The sequence below is a fragment of the Rhipicephalus microplus genome, chromosome 4 (genome assembly GCF_043290135.1).
Source record: "Rhipicephalus microplus isolate Deutch F79 chromosome 4, USDA_Rmic, whole genome shotgun sequence".
In the NCBI taxonomy this organism is placed as follows: Eukaryota; Metazoa; Arthropoda; class Arachnida; order Ixodida; family Ixodidae; genus Rhipicephalus; species Rhipicephalus microplus.
In genome coordinates, this window is record NC_134703.1 from 238962430 (window position 1) to 238987972 (window position 25543).

Below are 25543 nucleotides of genomic sequence, written 5' to 3' on the forward strand. Positions count from 1 at the left end.
AACCGTCGTAATCTTGTAGAAAACATTGTAAAGTGGTGAGTAAAACGTTTTCTAACGATAGAAGTGCGAAGGTTAGGTTAGGTTAGGTTAGTTTAAGCTAGGTAGCGTCGTGAAACTACCAAAAACGACGTCATCTAACGAGATAGTGTTGTTTTATAGCGAGTATTAAACTGCGATAGGTGAAATGTTGTGAAAGCACACAAAATGGCATGAACTAGCCAGATACTGCGTCTTGTGCCGTTACAAGTGCGAAACTGCTTTATTGTGATATTCTCGTTAAAGCGCATGCAAGTATCGTGAAACCTTAAAGAACGATGTCATTTAGCGAGATACAGCGTTCTGAACTGTAATAAGTTGGTGAGAAACTGTGAGGTCAAGCAAATATCGTAATTGTGAACGAAACAGTGTAATTGAGCGTATTTAGATACAAGTGCGAATGTTAGGTTAGGTTGAGATATCAACCGTCGTAAAACCGCATTAAACAATGTCACTTAGTGAGATGTAGTGTTTTTCAACATTACAAGTCGGGAACTACGATATCTAATGTGAAAGCGCATGAAACCGTCGTAATCTTGTAGAAAACATTGTAAAGTTGCGAGTAAAACGTTTTCTAACAATAGAAGTGCGAAGGTTAGCTTGAGTTATGTTAGTTTAAGCTATGTAGCGTTGTGAGACCACCAAAAAGGACGTCAACTAACGAGATAGCGTTGTTTTATTGCATGTACGTAACTGCAATAGGTGAAATGTTGTGAAAGTACACAAAACGGCTTGAACAAGCCAGATACTGCGTGTTGTACCGTTACAAGTGCGAAACTGCTATAATGTGATATTCTTGTTAAAGCGCATGCAAGCATCGTGAAACCTTAAAGAACGATGTCATTTAGCGAGATACAGCGTTCTCTACTGCAATAAGTTGGTGAAAAACTGTGAGGTTATGCAAATATCGTAATTGTGAACGAAACAGTGTAATAGAGCGTTTTTAAATACAAGTACGAATGTTAGGTTAGGTAAGATATGAACCGTCGTAAAACCGCATTAAACAATGTCACTTAGTGAGATGCAGTGTTTTTCACCATTACAAGTCGGGAACTGCGATATCTAAAGTGAAAGCGCTTGCAAACGTCGTTAGGTTAGGTTAGGTTAGGTTAGGTTAGGTTACGTTAGGTTAGGTTTGGTTAGGTTAGGTTAGGTTAGGTTATGTTAGGTTAGGTTGGGTTAGGTTAGGTTAGGTTAGGTTAGGTTAGGTTAAGATACGAACCGCGCTAAAACCGCATTAAACAATGTCACTTAGTGAGATGCAGTGTTTTTCACCTTTACAAGTTGGGAACTGCGATATCTAATGTGAAAGCGCTTGCAAACGTCGTTAGGTTAGGTTAGGTTAGGTTACGTTAGGTTAGGTTTGGTTAGGTTAGGTTAGGTTAAGTTATGTTAGGTTAGGTTATGTTAGGTTAGGTTGGGTTAGGTTAGGTTAGGTTACGTTAGGTTAAGGTATGAACCGTTGTAAAACCGCAATAAACAATGTCACTTAGTGAGATGCAGTGTTTTTCACCTTTACAAGTTGGTAACTGCGATATCTAATGTGAAAGCGCTTGAAACCGTCGTAATGTTGTAGAAAGCAATGTAAAGTAGCGAGTAAAACGTTTTCTAACAATAGAAGTGCGAAGGTTATATTAGGTTGAGTTATGTTAGTTTAAGCTAGGTAGCGTCGTGAAACCACCAAAAACGACGTCATCTAACGAGATAGTGTTGTTTTATTGCGAGTACGAAACTGCGATAGGTAAAATGTGAAAGCACACAAAACGGCATGAACAAGCCAAATACTGCGTGTTGTACCGTTACAAGTGCGAAACTGCTATGTTTTGACATTCTCGGTAAAGCGCATGCAAGTATCGTGAAACCTTAAAGAACGATGTCATTTAGCGAGATACAGCGTTCTGTACTGTAATAAGTTGGTGAGAAACTGTGAGGTCAAGCAAATATCGTAATTGTGAACGAAACAGTGTAATTGAGCGTCTTTAGATACAAGTGCGAATGTTAGGTTAGGTTGACATATCAACCGTCGTAAAACCGCATTAAACAATGTCACTTAGTGAGATGTAGTGTTTTTCAACATTACAAGTCGGGAACTACGATATCTAATGTGAAAGCGCATGAAACCGTCGTAATCTTGTAGAAAACATTGTAAAGTTGCAAGTAAAACGTTTTCTAACGATAGAAGTGCGAAGGTTAGGTTAGGTTAGGTTAGTTTAAGCTAGGTAGCGTCGTGAAACTACCAAAAACGACGTCATCTAACGAGATAGTGTTGTTTTATAGCGAGTATTAAACTGCGATAGGTGAAATGTTGTGAAAGCACACAAAACGGCATGAACAAGCCAAATACTGCGTGTTCTACCGTTACAAGTGCGAAACTGCTATATTGTGATATTCTCGTTAAAGCGCATGCAAGCATCGTGAAACCTTAAAGAACAATGTCATTTAGCGAGATACAACGTTCTGTACTGCAATAAGTTGGTAAAAAACTGTGAGGTTATGCAAATATGGTAATTGTGAACAAAACAGTGTAATAGAGCGGTTTTAGATACAAGTGCGAATGTTAGGTTAGGTTAAGATATGAACCGTCGTAAAACTGCTTTAAACAATGTCAATTAGTGAGATGCAGTGTTTTTCACCATTAAAAGTCGGGAACTGCGATATCTAATGTGAAAGCGCTTGCAACCGTCGTTAGGTTAGGTTAGGTTAGGTTAGGTTAGGTTTTGTTAGGTTAGGTTAGGTTAGGTTAGGTTAGATTAGGTTAGGTTGGGTTGAGTTGGGTTAGGTTAGGTTAGGTTAGGTTAGGTTGGGTTAGGTTAGGTTAGGTTACGTTAGGTTAGGTTAGGTTACGTTAGGTTAGGTTAGGTTAGGTAGGGTTACGTAGGTTAGGTTAGGTTAGGTAAGGATAATTTGGTTAGGTTAGGTAAGGTTAGGTTAGGTTAGGTTAGGTTTGGTTGGGTGTTGTTGGTTTGGGTTGGGTTGGGTTGGGTTAGGTTGGGTTAGGTTAGGTTAGGTTACGCTAGGTTAGGTTAGGTTAGGTTAGGTTACGTTAGGTTATGTTAGGTTAGGTTAGGTTAGGTTACGTTAGGTTAGGTTAGGTCAGGAAAGGTTAGGTTACGTTAGAATAGGTTAGGTTAGGTTAGGTTACGTTAGGTTAGGTTAAGTTAGGTTAGGTTTGGTTAGGTTAGCTTAGGTTAGGTTAGGTTGGGTTGGGTTGGGTTGGGTTAGGTTAGGTTAGGTTAGGTTAGGTTGGGTTAGGTTAGTTTAGGTTAGGTTAGGTTAGGTTAGGTTGGGTTGGGTTGGGTTAGGTTAGGTTAGGTTAGGTAAGGTTAGGTTAGGTTAGGTTACGTTACGTTAGGTTAAGGTATGAACCGTCGTAAAACCGCATTAAACAATGTCACTTAGTGAGATGCAGTGTTTTTCACCTTTACAAGTTGGGAACTGTGATATCTAATGTGAAAGCGCTTGAAACCGTCGTATTGTTGTAGAAAGCAATGTAAAGTAGCGAGTAAAACGTTTTCTAACGATAGAAGTGGGAAGGTTATGTTAGGTTGAGTTATGTTAGTTTAAGCTAGGTAGCGTCGTGAAACTACCAAAAACAACGTCATCTAACGAGATAGTGTTGTTTTATTGCGAGTACGAAACTGCGATAGGTGAAATGTTGTGAAAGCACACAAAACGGCATGAACAAGCCAAATACTGCGTGTTGTACCGTTACAAGTGCGAAACTGCTATGTTGTGATATTCTCGTTAAAGCGCATGCAAGCATCGTGAAACCTTAAAGAACGATGTCATTTAGCGAGATACAGCGTTCTGTACTGCAATAAGTTGGTGAAAAACTGTGAGGTTATGCAAATATCCTAATTGTGAACGAAACAGTGTAATAGAGCGTTTTTTAATACAAGTGCGAATGTTAGGTTAGGTTAAGATATGAACCGTCGTAAAACCGCATTAAACAATGTCACTTGATGAGATGCAGTGTTTTTCACCATTACAAGTCGGGAACTGCGATATCTAATGTGAAAGCGCTTGCAAACGTCGTTAGGTTAGGTTAGGTTAGGTTACGTTAGGTTAGGTTAGGTTAGGTTTGGTTAGGTTAGGTTAGGTTAGGTTAGGTTAGGTTATGTTAGGTTAGGTTGGGTTAGGTTAGGTTAGGTTAGGTTAGGTTAAGATATGAACCGCGCTAAAACCGCAATAAACAATGTCACTTAGTGAGATGCAGTGTTTTTCACCTTTACAAGTTGGGAACTGCGATATCTAATGTGAAAGCGCATGAAACCGTCGTAATCTTGTAGAAAACATTGTAAAGTGGTGAGTAAAACGTTTTCTAACGATAGAAGTGCGAAGGTTAGGTTAGGTTAGGTTAGTTTAAGCTAGGTAGCGTCGTGAAACTACCAAAAACGACGTCATCTAACGAGATAGTGTTGTTTTATAGCGAGTATTAAACTGTGATAGGTGAAATGTTGTGAAAGCACACAAAACGGCATGAACAAGCCAAATACTGCGTGTTCTACCGTTACAAGTGCGAAACTGCTATATTGTGATATTCTCGTTAGAGCGCATGCAAGCATCGTGAAACCTTAAAGAACAATGTCATTTAGCGAGATACAACGTTCTGTACTGCAATGAGTTGGTGAAAAACTGTGAGGTTATGCAAATATTGTAATTGTGAACAAAACAGTGTAATAGAGCGTTTTTAGATACAAGTGCGAATGTTAGGTTAGGTTAAGATATGAACCGTCGTAAAACCGCATTAAACAATGTCACTTAGTGAGATGTAGTGTTTTTCAACATTACAAGTCGGGAACTACGATATCTAATGTGAAAGCGCATGAAACCGTTGTAATCTTGTAGAAAACATTGTAAAGTGGTGAGTAAAACGTTTTCTAACGATAGAAGTGCGAAGGTTAGGTTAGGTTAGTTTAAGCTAGGTAGCGTCGTGAAAGTACCAAAAACGACGTCATCTAACGAGATAGTGTTGTTTTATAGCGAGTATTAAACTGCGATAGGTGAAATGTTGTGAAAGCACACAAAACGGCATGAACAAGCCAAATACTGCGTGTTGTACCGTTACAAGTGCGAAACTGCTATGTTTTGACATTCTCGGTAAAGCGCATGCAAGTATCGTGAAACCTTAAAGAACGATGTCATTTAGCGAGATACAGCGTTCTGTACTGTAATAAGTTGGTGAGAAACTGTGAGGTCAAGCAAATATCGTAATTGTGAACGAAACAGTGTAATAGAGCGTTTTTTAATACAAGTGCGAATGTTAGGTTAGGTTAAGATATGAACCGTCGTAAAACCGCATTAAACAATGTCACTTGATGAGATGCAGTGTTTTTCACCATTACAAGTCGGGAACTGCGATATCTAATGTGAAAGCGCTTGCAAACGTCGTTAGGTTAGGTTAGGTTAGGTTAGGTTACGTTAGGTTAGGTTAGGTTAGGTTTGTTAGGTTAGGTTAGGTTAGGTTAGGTTAGGGATGTTAGGTAAGGTTTGGTTAGGTTAGGTTAGGTTAGGTTGGGTTAGGTAAGGTTAGGTTAGGTTAAGATATGAACCGCGCTAAAACCGCATTAAACAATGTCACTTAGTGAGATGCTGTGTTTTTCACCATTACAAGTCGGGAACTGCGATATCTAATGTGAAAGCGCTTGCAAACGTCGTTAGGTTAGGTTAGGTTAGGTTAGGTTAGGTTAGGTTAGGTTAGGTTAGGTTTGGTTAGGTTAGGTTAGGTTAGGTTATGTTAGGTTAGGTTGGGTTAGGTTAGGTTAGGTTAGGTTAGGTTAAGATATGAACCGCGCTAAAACCGCATTACACAATGTCACTTAGTGAGATGCAGTGTTTTTCACCTTTACAAGTTGGGAACTGCGATATCAATCAATCATGATTTATTTCAGCTTCAAAGACATTCAGTGGAGCTTGGTGGGTACGGACAAAAAGCCATAGATGAGGCTTGACAGGGTCCGTACCCCCGGGCTTGGCAAACGTGGCGTACAGAGTGGCGTACAATCGTGACGTACAAAGGCAAAAACGGGCACATAACAGTTATCTTCATTGCAACAACATAAGCGAGCTAGTGGAACTGAAAAATGTACACAATAAAGAGAAAAGGCACTGGTACAGTATACAGAGAAAAGGCACTGGTATACGAGAAAAGGCACTGGTACAGTATACAGAGATGCACTCGTTCAAAATGAAGGGGGAGAGAGAGATTCACAGGTACATTTTATCATCATACACATGCGAATTGAGTACGCGGAAGTGTTACTTATGTTTTTCGGATATGTTAAGTAGTAGCGGTAGCTGATATTTCAACATCTGTGTTGCGTAATTGGTTCGTGGTCTTGGTAATCTCCAGACTTCACGAGTCCTCAAAATTCGCACATGTACAGCGCGAGTTAGCGCCGACAATTCTGTGAAAAATGTGTCGTTATTTTTTATAGCCGACTTATAGCGATTGTTTAAAATTGTGTGATATAGCTCATGTACTGGGAATAAGTGCAGAGCCTTGAAAATCGGTTCCGTGTGGGCATCGTATGCGGCACTAACGATGTTACGAATGGCTTTCTTTTGAAGTTTGTGTAATTTCTGAACGTTGGTTTTGGTGGTCGTGCCCCAGACTAAGTGACAATAAGATAAGTTAGACAAAAATAGTGATTTATAAATTAACAATTTTATGTTTTGAGGCAGGACGTAACGAAACTTTGACAATATACCTACAGTTTTTGAAAGTTTATTTAAGGTGGCATTCACTTGATCTGTCCACGTCATATGCTCTTCAAAAATGACTCCCAGGCTTTTAGCAACGCGTGATAATTCTATAGTTGATGTACCTAACTTTAGACTGTTTGTGATGCCCAGCGTTTTGTTTTGAGGCCGAAATATAACAGCTTTCGTTTTAGCCGCGTTTAGGTTCAAAGAGTTGGCGATACTCCAAGTGTGAATTTTATTTAGGACGACGTTGCCTTTTTCAATGAGGTTTGAAGGGTCACGTCCTGTAATAAAAACACTTGTATCATCTGCGTAAATGATAAATTTAGTATTAGCACAAATATTTACTATATCATTCACATATAAATTAAAGAGCAATGGGCCCAAAATGCTACCCTGAGGTACACCAGCCTTAATTGGTTTGAATTCGGATACAAAACCATTAATAGTGACTTGCTGGTGGCGATGTTTAAAGTAAGAAATTATAAGTTTTAAGAAAGTGCCTCTAAAGCCATAATGCTGCAGTTTCTCAAACAAGGAATCGTGGTTAATTGAGTCAAATGCTTTTGAGTAGTCAATGAATATGCCTAGTGTACAGAGATGATCTTCGAAAGATTGTAAGATAAGCTCCTTTTGGCGTAATAGAGCCATCTCAGTGGAGCATCCCTTCCGGAAGCCAAACTGGCAAGGCGTAATAATGCTATGCTTCGTTGAAAAACTGGACATGCGTTTATATATCAATTTCTCAATGCATTTAGAAAAGACTGGAATAATTGAAATTGGCCTGTAATTGGAGAAATTATTGATGTCACCACCCTTGAATATTACAGTTACCTTTGACATCTGTAGTTGTTTGGGAAATGTGCCAACAGAAAACATGAGGTTAATAACATGTTCCAGAATTGGTGCGATAATATCGATTACAAATTTTATAGGTCTGATTTGGAAGTCATGAACATCCGTACACATACTGTTTTTTAGTGACAAAACAGATGTTATAATTTCATGCACAGAAGTCGGACACAAGAATGCGCTTTTCTGTATCGGTGCTGTTAAATATTGAATGCAATTCGGATCGTGCTTACTATTCACAAGTGATGTGAAAAAGTCGTTGAAGGAATTCGCCAAGCGTGCATTCGTTAATTCTTCGCCGTTACTATTAATTGATAAAGTGGATTGTTCTTGGGGGTCACCGTGTAGCACAGTGTTCAATCGTTTCCACATAAGGTGTGGCTTTTTAAGGACTTCTGGGGTGAAAAGATTGCTTAAGTAAATTTGTTTCGCTTCTCGGAGCTGTTTGTTCAGTTGGTTCCTGAAGCGCTTAAAAGCGTGTAAATCTGTTAAAGCTCTTGTTTTCATAAAGATCTGATACAGTTTGTCTTTTTCTTTCATGCTTTTGAGGTGTTCCCCGGTGACCCATGGCTTACGGGCTTTCCGAGCTCGTTTCGCTAATTTACGTGGAAAACATTGTTCATACGCTGCCTTAAAAACATTTATGAACTCATTGTACGCTGTCTCGGGTTCATCAACTTCTAATACTTTGCCCCAATCTGTTACACGCAAATGAGAGCGAAAGTTATTCAGCGTGAAAGAGTTTATCTGTCTGTAAGATTTAGTGGACGGGTGTCGTGACGCAGTGGAGGGTTTTGTTTGCGCCGATAGTAGATAAATGGGTAGGTGGTCGCTCACAGAAGAACTGATGACGCCAGAACTAAGATGCTCGGGTGAAATATTTGTAATAAAGACGTCTAGTAGTGTCGAAGAAGTTGGTTGTATTCGTGTAGGTAGACTGATTGCATTAATATAACTGTTCGCGTCCAAGATCCTAGAAAGTTCATCATGACTTGTTGATTGTTGCAAGCAGTCTATGTTTATGTCACCTCCTAGAATGACAGTGCTGGCATCATCATTAAAATAACTAAGGTAACTATCTAAAAATGTGAAGAAATTTGACACACTCGCATGAGGTGGACGGTACATAACGCTGTACACTTTAGCACCATTTTTGACAGTGAGAACCTCAAAATCAGCAGTGGCTCTTGAAAATTCTTCCACAATAACACAATTCATGCCATTTTTCACTAACATCATGACCCCGCCTCCTTTTTTAAAGCTGCGGTTTACGAAGAAAGAAGTATATCCTGGAATTTTGATCACTTCTGTAGCATCGCGATACCATGTCTCGGTAAACATCACGATCTCGAACTGAAAATCCATGCGCGATAACAAACATTGTATTTCTTCCTCTTTATTTCTAGCAGACTGTGTGTTAATATGCAGTGCAGAAAATGAATATTTGTTTTGTGACAACCTGCAAATTTCCGAGACCGACAAAACTCGGTTTTCCATATTTCATATCGGAAACGGTATGTACGTACTCGACTTACTCTATCTTATCAAGGTCGCTGAGCTTCGTGACGCGTAGGACACGTGACGACTCATTTTTCCTTGCAAAGATTTTGCCCTCTTTCGTCCAGCAGAAACGCCAGTTTTTGTCATTTTTCTTGCAAATTGTTTTTCCGAGAAGCACTTTCAATGCGGGACACAGGTGCTCGTTTATGAAGATAGGATGGCGTTCCTGGTGTCCGATGTCGGCCGTGGTCAAACGTTTCTGTCGTGTTTTTTCAAGCAAGGCATTTCGTTTTGAGCGGCTATGAAACTGCACTACAATATTTTGTCGTGAAGCGTCCCGTGTTGGTACACGGTGGCAAGCCTCAATGTCACTTTCGGAAACAGGTTCATTTACTGAATTTCCAATAGCTGCAAGTACGCTTTTCAGGTTTTCGTTTTGTGTCATGGGAACACCCTTAATCTCAATGTTCCTATTTCTAGAGTACTGTTCTAGTTGAGTGATCCTAAGTTCATTCTCAGTCACTTTGTTTCTTAGAAGCGCGCATTCATCCGTGAGGGAGCTGTTGGCTGCCTTCAATTCGGCATTTTCAGTTTCAATTTTTTTCAGCTGGTTTGCCATATCCTCAAAAGCATTATTCATGAAATCAAGGGAAGTTTTGATCTCACGATGCTCCTTCCGCAGCTCCCTCTCGAGCGACTGACGCATCTCAGTCAGGTCATGTCTTAAATCCTTCACAAGTTTGTACACCTCTGAGCGGGATAAGGTCATGGCAAAAAGACAGTACAATACACTTGGATGGCAGCAGCAGCGACAGTAAAAAAAAAAAAAAAAAAAAAAAAATTTACAAAAGAATTTCAGACCTGCGATCAGTAGAAAGGTAGGTATAAGCGACGTTCCAAGACTGCCGCCGCTGCTGCCAAGTGAAGGACGTCGGCCGATGATCCTCTTGAAATACTTGTGAGCCCTGGCGGCACAGTCGCTCCCTGAAGTGACGTCACAGACGATTGTGACCGACGCCGCCCTTCCGGAAAAGAGCGAAAGATGTTGCCACCAAGACAAGCTTCACGTGCGTGTCGACGATAGTATCTGCGATCAGTAGAAAGGTAGGTATAAGCGACGTTCCAAGACTGCCGCCGCTGCTGCCAAGTGAAGGACGTCGGCCGATGATCCTCTTGAAATACTTGTGAGCCCTGGCGGCACAGTCGCTCCCTGAAGTGACGTCACAGACGATTGTGACCGACGCCGCCCTTCCGGAAAAGAGCGAAAGATGTTGCCACCAAGACAAGCTTCACGTGCGTGTCGACGATAGTATCTGCGATCAGTAGAAAGGTAGGTATAAGCGACGTTCCAAGACTGCCGCCGCTGCTGCCAAGTCTAATGTGAAAGCGCTTGAAACCGTCGTATTGTTGTAGAAAGCAATGTAAAGTAGCGAGTAAAACGTTTTCTAACGATAGAAGTGCGAAGGTTATGTTAGGTTGAGTTATGTTAGTTTAAGCTAGGTAGCGTCGTGAAACTACCAAAAACAACGTCATCTAACGAGATAGTGTTGTTTTATTGCGAGTACGAAACTGCGATAGGTGAAATGTTGTGAAAGCACACAAAACGGCATGAACAAGCCAAATACTGCGTGTTGTACCGTTACAAGTGCGAAACTGCTATGTTGTGATATTCTCGTTAAAGCGCATGCAAGCATCGTGAAACCTTAAAGAACGATGTCATTTAGCGAGATACAGCGTTCTGTACTGCAATAAGTTGGTGAAAAACTGTGAGGTTATGCAAATATCCTAATTGTGAACGAAACAGTGTAATAGAGCGTTTTTTAATACAAGTGCGAATGTTAGGTTAGGTTAAGATATGAACCGTCGTAAAACCGCATTAAACAATGTCACTTGATGAGATGCAGTGTTTTTCACCATTACAAGTCGGGAACTGCGATATCTAATGTGAAAGCGCTTGCAAACGTCGTTAGGTTAGGTTAGGTTAGGTTACGTTAGGTTAGGTTAGGTTAGGTTTGGTTAGGTTAGGTTAGGTTAGGTTAGGTTAGGTTAGGTTACGTTAGGTTGGGTTTGGTTAGGTTAGGTTAGGTTAGGTTATGTTAGGTTAGGTTGGGTTAGGTTAGGTTAGGTTAGGTTAGGTTAAGATATGAACCGCGCTAAAACCGCAATAAACAATGTCACTTAGTGAGATGCAGTGTTTTTCACCTTTACAAGTTGGGAACTGCGATATCTAATGTGAAAGCGCATGAAACCGTCGTAATCTTGTAGAAAACATTGTAAAGTGGTGAGTAAAACGTTTTCTAACGATAGAAGTGCGAAGGTTAGGTTTGGTTAGGTTAGTTTAAGCTAGGTAGCGTCGTAAAACTACCAAAAACGACGTCATCTAACGAGATAGTGTTGTTTTATAGCGAGTATTAAACTGCGATAGGTGAAATGTTGTGAAAGCACACAAAACGGCATGAACAAGCCAAATACTGCGTGTTCTACCGTTACAAGTGCGAAACTGCTATATTGTGATATTCTCGTTAGAGCGCATGCAAGCATCGTGAAACCTTAAAGAACAATGTCATTTAGCGAGATACAACGTTCTGTACTGCAATGAGTTGGTGAAAAACTGTGAGGTTATGCAAATATTGTAATTGTGAACAAAACAGTGTAATAGAGCGTTTTTAGATACAAGTGCGAATGTTAGGTTAGGTTAAGATATGAACCGTCGTAAAACCGCATTAAACAATGTCACTTAGTGAGATGTAGTGTTTTTCAACATTACAAGTCGGGAACTACGATATCTAATGTGAAAGCGCATGAAACCGTCGTAATCTTGTAGAAAACATTGTAAAGTGGTGAGTAAAACGTTTTCTAACGATAGAAGTGCGAAGGTTAGGTTAGGTTAGTTTAAGCTAGGTAGCGTCGTGAAAGTACCAAAAACGACGTCATCTAACGAGATAGTGTTGTTTTATAGCGAGTATTAAACTGCGATAGGTGAAATGTTGTGAAAGCACACAAAACGGCATGAACAAGCCAAATACTGCGTGTTGTACCGTTACAAGTGCGAAACTGCTATGTTTTGACATTCTCGGTAAAGCGCATGCAAGTATCGTGAAACCTTAAGAAACGATGTCATTTAGCAAGATACAGCGTTCTGTACTGTAATAAGTTGGTGAGAAACTGTGAGGGCAAGCAAATATCGTAATTGTGAACGAAACAGTGTAATAGAGCGTTTTTTAATACAAGTGCGAATGTTAGGTTAGGTTAAGATATGAACCGTCGTAAAACCGCATTAAACAATGTCACTTGATGAGATGCAGTGTTTTTCACCATTACAAGTCGCGAACTGCGATATCTAATGTGAAAGCGCTTGCAAACGTCGTTAGGTTAGGTTAGGTTAGGTTAGGTTACGTTAGGTTAGGTTAGGTTAGGTTTGGTTAGGTTAGGTTAGATTAGGTTAGGTTAGGTTAGGTTATGTTAGGTTAGGTTGGGTTAGGTTAGGTTAGGTTAGGTTAGGTTAAGATATGAACCGCGCTAAAACCGCATTACACAATGTCACTTAGTGAGATGCAGTGTTTTTCTCCTTTACAAGTTGGGAACTGCGATATCTAATGTGAAAGCGCTTGAAACCGTCGTATTGTTGTAGAAAGCAATGTGAAGTAGCGAGTAAAACGTTTTCTAACGATAGAAGTGCGAAGGTTATGTTAGGTTGAGTTATGTTAGTTTAAGCTAGGTAGCGTCGTGAAACTACCAAAAACAACGTCATCTAACGAGATAGTGTTGTTTTATTGCGAGTACGAAACTGCGATAGGTGAAATGTTGTGAAAGCACACAAAACGGCATGAACAAGCCAAATACTGCGTGTTGTACCGTTACAAGTGCGAAACTGCTATGTTGTGATATTCTCGTTAAAGCGCATGCAAGCATCGTGAAACCTTAAAGAACGATGTCATTTAGCGAGATACAGCGTTCTGTACTGCAATAAGTTGGTGAAAAACTGTGAGGTTATGCAAATATCCTAATTGTGAACGAAACAGTGTAATAGAGCGTTTTTTAATACAAGTGCGAATGTTAGGTTAGGTTAAGATATGAACCGTCGTAAAACCGCATTAAACAATGTCACTTAGTGAGATGCAGTGTTTTTCACCATTACAAGTCGGGAACTGCGATATCTAATGTGAAAGCGCTTGCAAACGTCGTTAGGTTAGGTTAGGTTAGGTTAGGTTAGGTTAGGTTAGGTTACGTTAGGTTAGGTTAGGTTAGGTTTGGTTAGGTTAGGTTAGGTTAGGTTAGGTTAGGTTAGGTTAGGGATGTTAGGTAAGGTTTGGTTAGGTTAGGTTAGGTCAGGTTGGGTTAGGTAAGGTTAGGTTAGGTTAAGATATGAACCGCGCTAAAACCGCATTAAACAATGTCACTTAGTGAGATGCTGTGTTTTTCACCATTACAAGTCGGGAACTGCGATATCTAATGCGAAAGAGCTTGCAAACGTCGTTAGGTTAGGTTAGGTTAGGTTAGGTTAGGTTACGTTAGGTTAGGTTTGGTTAGGTTAGGTTAGGTTAGGTTATGTTAGGTTAGGTTGGGTTAGGTTAGGTTAGGTTAGGTTAAGATATGAACCGCGCTAAAACCACATTAAACAATGTCACTTAGTGAGATGCAGTGTTTTTCACCTTTACACGTTGGGAACTGCGATATCTAATGTGAAAGCGCATGAAACCGTCGTAATCTTGTAGAAAACATTGTAAAGTGGTGAGTAAAACGTTTTCTAACGATAGAAGTGCGAAGGTTAGGTTAGGTTAGGTTAGGTTAGTTTAAGCTAGGTAGCGTCGTGAAACTACCAAAAACGACGTCATCTAACGAGATAGTGTTGTTTTATAGCGAGTAATAAACTGCGATAGGTGAAATGTTGTGAAAGCACACAAAACGGCATGAACAAGCCAAATACTGCGTGTTCTACCGTTACAAGTGTGAAACTGCTATATTGTGATATTCTCGTTAAAGCGCATGCAAGCATCGTGAAACCTTAAAGAACAATGTCATTTAGCGAGATACAACGTTCTGTACTGCAATAAGTTGGTGAAAAACTGTGAGGTTATGCAAATATTGTAATTGTGAACAAAACAGTGTAATAGAGCGTTTTTAGATACAAGTGCGAATGTTAGGTTAGGTTAAGATATGAACCGTCGTAAAACCGCATTAAACAATGTCACTTAGTGAGATGTAGTGTTTTTCAACATTACAAGTCGGGAACTACGATATCTAATGTGAAAGCGCATGAAACCGTCGTAATCTTGTAGAAAACATTGTAAAGTGGTGAGTAAAACGTTTTCTAACGATAAAAGTGCGAAGGTTAGCTTGAGTTATGTTAGTTTAAGCTATGTAGCGTCGTGAGACCACCAAAAAGGACGTCAACGAACGAGATAGCGTTGTTTTATTGCATGTACGTAACTGCAATAGGTGAAATGTTGTGAAAGCACACAAAACGGCATGAACAAGCCAAATACTGCGTGTTGTACCGTTACAAGTGCGAAACTGCTATGTTTTGATATTCTCGTTAAAGCGCATGCAAGCATCGTGAAACCTTAAAGAACGATGTCATTTAGCGAGATACAGCGTTCTGTACTGCAATAAGTTGGTGAAAAACTGTGAGGTTATGCAAATATCCTAATTGTGAACGAAACAGTGTAATAGAGCGTTTTTTAATACAAGTGCGAATGTTAGGTTAGGTTAAGATATGAACCGTCGTAAAACCGCATTAAACAATGTCACTTAGTGAGATGCAGTGTTTTTCACCTTTACAAGTTGGGAACTGCGATATCTAATGTGAAAGCGCTTGAAACCGTCGTATTGTTGTAGAAAGCAATGTAAAGTAGCGAGTAAAACGTTTTCTAACGATAGAAGTGCGAAGGTTATGTTAGGTTGAGTTATGTTAGTTTAAGCTAGGTAGCGTCGTGAAACTACCAAAAACAACGTCATCTAACGAGATAGTGTTGTTTTATCGCGAGTACGAAACTGCGATAGGTGAAATGTTGTGAAAGCACACAAAACGGCATGAACAAGCCAAATACTGCGTGTTGTACCGTTACAAGTGCGAAACTGCTATGTTGTGATATTCTCGTTAAAGCGCATGCAAGCATCGTGAAACCTTAAAGAACGATGTCATTTAGCGAGATACAGCGTTCTGTACTGCAATAAGTTGGTGAAAAACTGTGAGGTTATGCAAATATCCTAATTGTGAACGAAACAGTGTAATAGAGCGTTTTTTAATACAAGTGCGAATGTTAGGTTAGTGCCAAGTGGTGGTTCAGTGCCAAGACCCATAAGGAATTGTGCCCGTTCCGGACTATAGTTTCTGAGCGAGGAACCTGGCAACGTGAGGTGGGAGTGTTTCTGCAAAGGTTCTTGGGCCTTCTCGACGTCGACGACCCCTACCTCATAAGGGCGCCAGGTACTGTTTCTACCTTTCTCCAGGATGAGTGTCCAGAAGGTGTGCGCGCTTTTTCCATAGACATTAAGGACTTATATTATTCGCTCCCTCAGGAAGAAGTGTGTACTGAAGTAGGCTATTGCATAGACAGATTCGGGGTTCTTAAGTTCCAAAACGCCTGTGGAATCACTGTCCATCGGTTTTTAGCACTTTTAAAGTTTTATATGCAATCGACCTTCATCTGCCTGGATGATAAGCTTTTTATACAACGTAAAGGAGTGTGCATAGGGTCTTGCATCGCCCCCATTCTGAGTGACCTTTTATTGGCTAGCTTTGACCGCAATCTAGAGAGCAAGCTAGATCAGACGAGCACGGTAAAAGTGATGCGCTACGTGGATGATTTTTTAATTTTTTACCGCACTAACCCACCTGACGCGCAGCCTGCTGCTTCTAAAATAATTGACGTGTTCCGCGCAGAATTAAGTTCTTTTGAATTGAAGACTGAGCATCCTTCAAATAACAAACTACGCTTTTTAGACTTAGAACTGTCGTTCTCAAACAGCCACGTGTGTTGGGGTTACGCACCCAGGTCAAAAAAGGCCCTTCTTCCCTTTTCTTCGGCGCACTCAAAAATTGTTAAACGTGGCATTGCAAGAGCTTGCATGAAGGCGGCGCTCTACAGGTCCTGTGACCACCAAGTTGAAAAGTGTTTCTTTTCGCAAGTTGACCGCCTGAAGCTTGCAGGTTTTCCTGCAACGCTTTTGACTAGTATTGCTGAAAGCCTAGTAGCAGTCTGTAAGGACAAGCGCCTGGCCACTGTGCAGTCTGAAAATAGCCGGCTAAAAAGCGTAGCAGTTATCCCCTATGTGCACAAGGTAGCGCACAATTTAAAAAAAGTTGTCGCCAGGGCAGGCATTAAGCTGCTATTTTCTGCCCAAAATAAGCTAGGCAGCTTATGCCAGCATGTTAATCGTGAGGCACCGTACAAAAAAGGATGTACTAAGAAGCACAGGCACAAGTTTGTGAAATGTCGTCATGGCGTGGTCTACAAGATTCCTCTTTCCTGTGGTCGGTGTTATATAGGGCAAACGGGCCGTTGTGCTAATGACCGCTTGCGCGAGCATTCAAACAAAGTTCATAATCGCGCTACAGATAGTCAGCTTTCCCTTCACTGTAACAACTGCGGCTGCCACCCTTCTTTTAAAGATACCATTTTCTTATCATACTACCACGATGAACGTGCACGTCTCATTTCGGAAGCTTTTCACATTCATAACAGTGGTGAGGCATGTGTTAGCCTCCCTTCCATTTCCCTCCTTCCGAAGGAAATCAATTTTCTGTCAAACTAATTTTTTGTTGGAATGCCTCTGCGCAGGCTCACATGCCGCTGCGTAGGCTGTTTTTTGCGATAGTGCTGTGGTATATATGTATGCTGACTGAAGAAATAAACATATTTGGTTGCTAGTCAGCGCCCTGTCCTGTTGTCCTTTCTTTTCTTGTCCCGTCTTTTTAGCGCTGTTTTTTAACTTCTGTTAACTAGAATATCACAATATAGCAGTTTCGCACTTGTAACGGTAGAACACGCAGTATTTGGCTTGTTCATGCCGTTTTGTGTGCTTTCACAACATTTCACCTATCGCAGTTTAATACTCGTAGTAAAACAACACTATCTCATTAGATGACGTCGTTTTTGGTAGTTTCACGACGCTACCTAGCCTAAACTAACCTAACCTAACCTAACCTTCGCACTTCTATCGTTAGAAAACGTTTTACTCGCAACTTTACAATGTTTTCTACAAGATTACGACGGTTTCATGCGCTTTCACATTAGATATCGTAGTTCCCGACTTGTAATGTTGAAAAACACTACATCTCACTAAGTGACATTGTTTAATGCGGTTTTACGATGGTTGATATGTCAACCTAACCTAACATTCGCACTTGTATCTAAAGATGCTCAATTACACTGTTTCGTTCACAATTACGATATTTGCTTGACCTCACTGTTTCTCACCAACTTATTACAGTACAGAACGCTGTATCTCGCTAAATGACATCGTTCTTTAAGGTTTCACGATACTTGCATGCGCTTTACCGAGAATGTCACAACATAGCAGTTTCGCACTTGTAACGGTACAACACGCAGTATTTGGCTTGTTCATGCCGTTTTGTGTGCTTTCACAACATTTCACCTATCGCAGTTTAATACTCGCTATAAAACAACACTATCTCGTTAGATGACGTCGTTTTTGGTGGTTTCACGACGCTACCTAGCTTAAACTAACATAACTCAACCTAACATAACCTTCGCACTTCTATCGTTAGAAAACGTTTTACCCGCTACTCTACATTGCTTTCTACAACATTACGACGGTTTCAAGCGCTTTCACATTAGATATCGCAGTTTCCAACTTGTAAAGGTGAAAAACACTGCATCTCACTAAGTGACATTGTTTAATGCGGTTTTAGCGCGGTTCATATCTTAACCTAACCTAGCCTAACCTAACCTAACCCAACCTAACCTAACCTAACCTAACCTAACCTAACCTAACCAAACCTAACCTAACGTAACCTAACCTAACCTAACCTAACCTAACGACGTTTGCAAGCGCTTTCACATTAGATATCGCAGTTCCCGACTTGTAATGGTGAAAAACACAGCATCTCACTAAGTGACATTGTTTAATGCGGTTTTAGCGCGGTTCATATCTTAACCTAACCTAACCTTACCTAACCCAACCTAACCTAACCTAACCTAACCAAACCTTACCTAACATCCCTAACCTAACCTAACCTAACCTAACCAAACCTAACCTAACCTAACCTAACGTAACCTAACCTAACCTAACCTAACCTAACCTAACCTAACGACGTTTGCAAGCGCTTTCACATTAGATATCGCAGTTCCCGACTTGTAATGGTGAAAAACGCTGCATCTCACTAAGTGACATTGTTTAATGCGGTTTTACGACGGTTCATATCTTAACCTAACCTAACATTCGCACTTGTATTAAAAAACGCTCTATTACACTGTTTCGTTCACAATTAGGATATTTGCATAACCTCACAGTTTTTCACCAACTTATAGCAGTACAGAACGCTGTATCTCGCTAAATGACATCGTTCTTTAAGGTTTCACGATGCTTGCATGCGCTTTAACGAGAATATCACAACATAGCAGTTTCGCACTCGTAACGGTACAACACGCAGTATTTGGCTTGTTCATGCCGTTTTGTGTGCTTTCACAACATTTCACCTATCGCAGTTTCGTACTCGCAATAAAACAACACTATCTCGTTAGATGACGTTGTTTTTGGTAGTTTCACGACGCTACCTAGCTTAAACTAACATAACTCAACCTAACATAGTCTTCGCACTTCTATCGTTAGAAAACGTTTTACTCGCTGCTTTACATTGCTTTCTACAACAATACGACGGTTTCAAGCGCTTTCACATTAGATATCACAGTTCCCAACTTGTAAAGGTGAAAAACACTGCATCTCACTAAGTGACATTGTTTAATGCGGTTTTACGACGGTTCATACCTTAACCTAACGTAACCTAACCTAACCTAACCTAACCTTACCTAACCTAACCTAACCTAACCTAACCCAACCCAACCCAACCTAACCTAACCTAACCTAACCTAAACTAACCTAACCCAACCTAACCTAACCTAACCTAACCTAACCCAACCCAACCCAACCCAACCTAACCTAACCTAAGCTAACCTATCCAAACCTAACCTAACTTAACCTAACCTAACGTAACCTAACCTAACCTAACCTATTCTAACGTAACCTAACCTTTCCTGACCTAACCTAACCTAACGTAACCTAACCTAACCTAACCTAACATAACCTAACCTAACCCAACCTAACCTAACCTAACCTAACCTAACCCAACCCAACCCAACCCAACCTAACCTAACCTAAGCTAACCTATCCAAACCTAACCTAACTTAACCTAACCTAACGTAACCTAACCTAACCTAACCTATTCTAACGTAACCTAACCTTTCCTGACCTAACCTAACCTAACGTAACCTAACCTAACCTAACCTAACATAACCTAACGTAACCTAACCTAACCTCATCATCATCATCATCAGCCTGACTACGTCCACTGCAGGACAAAGGCCTCTCCCATGTTCCGCCAGTTAACCCGGTCCTGTGCTTGCTGCTGCCAATTTATACCCGCAAACTTCTTAATCTCATCTGCCCACCTAACCTTCTGTCTCCCCCTAACCCGCTTCCCTTCTCTGGGAATCCAGTCAGTTACCCTTAATGACCAGCGGTTATCCCGTCTACGCGCTACATGCCCTGCCCATGTCCATTTCTTCTTCTTGATTTCAGCTATGATATCCTTAACCCCCGTTTGTTCCCTAATCCACTCTGCTCTCTTCTTGTCTCTTAAGGTTACACCTACCATTTTTCTTTCCATTGCTCGCTGCGTCGTCCTCAATTTAAGCTGAACCCTCTTTGTAAGTCTCCAGGTTTCTGCTCCGTAGCTAAGTACCGGCAAGATACAGCTGTTATATACCTTCCTCTTGAGGGATAGTGGCAAACTACCTGTCATAATTTGAGAGTGCTTGCCAAATGTGCTCCACCCTATTCTTATTCTTCTAGTTACTTCAGTCTCGTGGTTCGGCTCTGCGGTTATTACCTGCCCTAAGTAGACATAGTCTTTTACAACTTCAAGTGCACTATTACCTATCTCGAAGCGCTGCTCCTTGCCGAGGTTGTTGTACATTACTTTCGTTTTCTGCAGATTAATTTTAAGACCCACCTTTCTGCTCTCCTTGTCTAGCTCCGTAATCATGAGTTGCAATTCGTCCCCCGAGTTACTCAGCAATGCAATGTCATCGGCGAAGCGCAGGTTACTAAGGTACTCTCCATTGACTCTTATCCCTAACTGTTCCCATTCTAGGTTTCTGAAAACCTCCTGTAAGCACGCGGTAAATAGCATTGGGGAAATTGTGTCCCCCTGCCTTACACCCTTCTTGATTGGTATTTTGTTGCTTTCTTTATGAAGCACTATGGTAGCAGTTGATCCCCTGTAGATTTCTTCCAGAATATTTATATATACTTCATCTACGCCCTGATTCCGCAGTGTTTGCATGACGGCTGATATTTCTACTGAATCAAACGCTTTCTCGTAATCTATGAAGGCTATGTATAGGGGTTGGTTATACTCTGAGCATTTCTCTATTACCTGATTGATAGTATGAATGTGGTCAATTGTTGAGTAGCCTGTTCGAAATCCTGCTTGTTCCTTTGGTTGATTGAATTCTAATGTTTTCTTTACTCTGTTAGCAATTACCTTTGTAAATAGCTTGTATACTACAGAGAGCAAGCTGATCGGCCTGTAATTCTTCAAGTCCTTGTCATCTCCTTTCTTATGTATTAAGATGATGTTAGCGTTCTTCCAAGACTCTGGTACTCTTCCCGTCAGGAGACACCTCGTAAACAGAGTGGCTAGTTTTTCTAACACAATCTGTCCTCCATCTTCAGATCTGCTGAAAGATGGAGGAAAGATGAACCTAACCTAACCTAACCTAACCTAACGTAACCTAACCTAACCTAACCCAACCTAACCCAACCCAACCCAACCCAACCCAACAACACCCAACCCAACCTAACCTAACCTAACCTAACCTTACCTAACCTAACCAAATTATCCTTACCTAACCTAACCTAACCTAACGTAACCTAACCTAACCTAACCTAACCTAACGTAACCTAACCTAACCTAACGTAACCTAACCTAACCTAACCTAACCCAACCTAACCTAACCTAACCTAACCTAACCCAACTCAACCTAACCTAACCTAATCTAACCTAACCTAACCTAACCTAACCTAACAAAACCTAACCTAACCTAACCTAACCTAACCTAACCTAACCTAACGACGGTTGCAAGCGCTTTCACATTAGATATCGCAGTTCCCGACTTTTAATGGTGAAAAACACTGCATCTCACTAATTGACATTGTTTAATGCGGTTTTACGACGGTTCATATCTTAACCTAACCTAACATTCGCACTTGTATCTAAAACCGCTCTATTACACTGTTTTGTTCACAATTACCATATTTGCATAACCTCACAGTTTTTCACCAACTTATTGCAGTACAGAACGTTGTATCTCGCTAAATGACATTGTTCTTTAAGGTTTCACGATGCTTGCATGCGCTTTAACGAGAATATCACAATATAGCAGTTTCGCACTTGTAACGGTAGAACACGCAGTATTTGGCTTGTTCATGCCGTTTTGTGTGCTTTCACAACATTTCACCTATCGCAGTTTAATACTCGCTATAAAACAACACTATCTCGTTAGATGACGTCGTTTTTGGTAGTTTCACGACGCTACCTAGCTTAAACTAACCTAACCTAACCTAACCTTCGCACTTCTATCGTTAGAAAACGTTTTACTCGCAACTTTACAATGTTTTCTACAAGATTACGACGGTTTCATGCGCTTTCACATTAGATATCGTAGTTCCCGACTTGTAATGTTGAAAAACACTACATCTCACTAAGTGACATTGTTTAATGCGGTTTTACGACGGTTGATATGTCAACCTAACCTAACATTCGCACTTGTATCTAAAGACGCTCAATTACACTGTTTCGTTCACAATTACGATATTTGCTTGACCTCACAGTTTCTCACCAACTTATTACAGTACAGAACGCTGTACCTCGCTAAATGACATCGTTCTTTAAGGTTTCACGATACTTGCATGCGCTTTACCGAGAATGTCAAAACATAGCAGTTTCGCACTTGTAACGGTACAACACGCAGTATTTGGCTTGTTCATGCCGTTTTGTGTGCTTTCACATTTTACCTATCGCAGTTTCGTACTCGCTATAAAACAACACTATCTCGTTATATGACGTCGTTTTTGGTGGTTTCACGACGCTACCTAGCTTAAACTAACATAACTCAACCTAACATTACCTTCGCACTTCTATCGTTAGAAAACGTTTTACTCGCTACTTTACATTGCTTTCTACAACATTACGACGGTTTCCAGCGCTTTCACATTAGATATCGCAGTTCCCAACTTGTAAAGGTGAAAAACACTGCATCTCACTAAGTGACATTGTTTATTGCGGTTTTACAACGGTTCATACCTTAACCTAACGTAACCTAACCTAACCTAACCCAACCTAACCTAACATAACCTAACCTAACCTAACCTAACCAAACCTAACCTAACGTAACCTAACCTAACCTAACCTAACCTAACCTAACCTAACGACGTTTGCAAGCGCTTTCACATTAGATATCGCAGTTCCCGACTTGTAATGGTGAAAAACACTGCATCTCTCTAAGTGACATTGTTTAATGCGGTTTTACGACGGTTCATATCTTAACCTAACCTAACATTCGTACTTGTATTGAAAAACGCTCTATTACACTGTTTCGTTCACAATTACGATATTTGCATAACCTCACAGTTTTTCACCAACTTATTGCAGTACAGAACGCTTTATCTCGCTAAATGACATTGTTCTTTAAGGTTTCACGATGCTTGCATGCGCTTTAACGAGAATATCACAATATAGCAGTTTCGCACTTGTAACGGTAGAACACGCAGTATTTGGCTTGTTCATGCCGTTTTGTGTGCTTTCACAACATTTCACCTATCGCAGTTTAATACTCGCAATAAAACAACACTATCTCTTTAGATGACGTCGTTTTTGGTAGTTTCACGACGCTACCTAGCCTAAACTAACCTAACCTAACCTAACCTTCGCACTTCTATCGTTAGAAAACGTTTTACTCGCAACTTTACAATGTTTTCTACAAGATTACGACGGTTTCATGCGCTTTCACATTAGATATCGTAGTTCCCGACTTGTAAAGGTGAAAAACACTGCATCTCACTAAGTGACATTGTTTAATGCGGTTTTAGCGCGGTTCGTATCTTAACCTAACCTAACCTAACCTAACCTAACCCAACCTAACCTAACATAACCTAACCTAACCTAACCTAACCAAACCTAACCTAACGTAACCTAACCTAACCTAACCTAACGACGTTTGCAAGCGCTTTCACATTAGATATCGCAGTTCCCAACTTGTAAAGGTGAAAAACACTGCATCTCACTAAGTGACATTGTTTAATGCGGTTTTACGACGGTTCATATCTTAACCTAACCTAACATTCGTACTTGTATGGAAAAACGCTCTATTACACTGTTTCGTTCACAATTACGATATTTGCATAACCTCACAGTTTTTCACCAACTTATTGCAGTACAGAACGCTGTATCTCGCTAAATGACATCGTTCTTTAAGGTTTCACGATGGTTGCATGCGCTTTAACAAGAATATCACATTATAGCAGTTTCGCACCTGTAACGGTACAACACGCAGTATCTGGCTTGTTCAAGCCGTTTTGTGTGCTTTCACAACATTTCACCTATTGCAGTTACGTACATGCAATAAAACAACGCTATCTCGTTAGATGACGTTGTTTTTGGTAGTTTCAAGACGCTACCTAGCTTAAACTAACATAACTCAACCTAACATAACCTTCGCACTTCTATCGTTAGAAAACGTTTTACTCGCTACTTTACATTGCTTTCTACAACAATACGACGGTTTCAAGCGCTTTCACAATAGATATCACAGTTCCCAACTTGTAAAGGTGAAAAACACTGCATCTCACTAAGTGACATTGTTTAATGCGGTTTTACGACGGTTCATACCTTAACCTAACGTAACCTAACCTAACCTAACCTAACCTTACCTAACCTAACCTAACCTAACCCAACCCAACCCAACCTAACCTAACCTAACCTAACCTAACCTAAACTAACCTAACCCAACCTAACCTAACCTAACCTAACCCAACCCAACCCAACCCAACCTAACCTAACCTAAGCTAACCTAACCAAACCTAACCTAACTTAACCTAACCTAACGTAACCTAACCTAACCTAACCTATTCTAACGTAACCTAACCTTTCCTGACCTAACCTAACCTAACGTAACCTAACCTAACCTAACCTAACATAACCTAACGTAACCTAACCTAACCTAACCTAACCTAACGTAACCTAACCTAACCTAACCTAACCCAACCCAACCCAACCCAACCCAAACCAACAACACCCAACCCAACCTAACCTAATCTAACCTAACCTTACCTAACCTAACCAAATTATCCTTACCTAACCTAACCTAACCTAACGTAACCTAACCTAACCTAACCTAACGTAACCTAACCTAACCTAACGTAACCTAACCTAACCTAACCTAACCCAACCTAACCTAACTTAACCTAACCTAACCCAACTCAACCCAACCTAACCTAATCTAACCTAACCTAACCTAACCTAACCTAACAAAACCTAACCTAACCTAACCTAACCTACCTAACGACGGTTGCAAGCGCTTTCACATTAGATATCGCAGTTCCCGACTTTTAATGGTGAAAAACACTGCATCTCACTAATTGACATTGTTTAATGCGGTTTTACGACGGTTCATATCTTAACCTAACCTAACATTCGCACTTGTATCTAAAACCGCTCTATTACACTGTTTTGTTCACAATTACCATATTTGCATAACCTCACAGTTTTTCACCAACTTATTGCAGTACAGAACGTTGTATCTCGCTAAATGACATTGTTCTTTAAGGTTTCACGATGCTTGCATGCGCTTTAACGAGAATATCACAATATAGCAGTTTCGCACTTGTAACGGTAGAACACGCAGTATTTGGCTTGTTCATGCCGTTTTGTGTGCTTTCACAACATATCACCTATCGCAGTTTAATACTCGCAATAAAACAACACTATCTCTTTAGATGACGTCGTTTTTGGTAGTTTCACGACGCTACCTAGCCTAAACTAACCTAACCTAACCTAACCTTCGCACTTCTATCGTTAGAAAACGTTTTACTCGCAACTTTACAATGTTTTCTACAAGATTACGACGGTTTCATGCGCTTTCACATTAGATATCGTAGTTCCCGACTTGCAATGTTGAAAAACACTACATCTCTCTAAGTGACA

General features: G+C 40.5%; 1 protein-coding gene across 1 annotated transcript; it reads right to left on the reverse strand.

The window, feature by feature from the left end:
* Positions 1–9124: 9124 nt before the first annotated feature.
* On the reverse strand, positions 9125–9862 carry LOC142814494 (uncharacterized). Its single transcript, XM_075893263.1, has one exon. It carries the CDS (start codon positions 9860–9862, stop codon positions 9125–9127), a length of 738 nt encoding a protein of 245 aa, XP_075749378.1.
* Positions 9863–25543: the final 15681 nt, after the last annotated feature.

Bases quoted from the DNA above. Each gene is read 5' to 3' on its own strand.
- LOC142814494 (XM_075893263.1), bottom strand. From the start codon at position 9,862: ATGACCTTATCCCGCTCAGAGGTGTACAAACTTGTGAAGGATTTAAGA.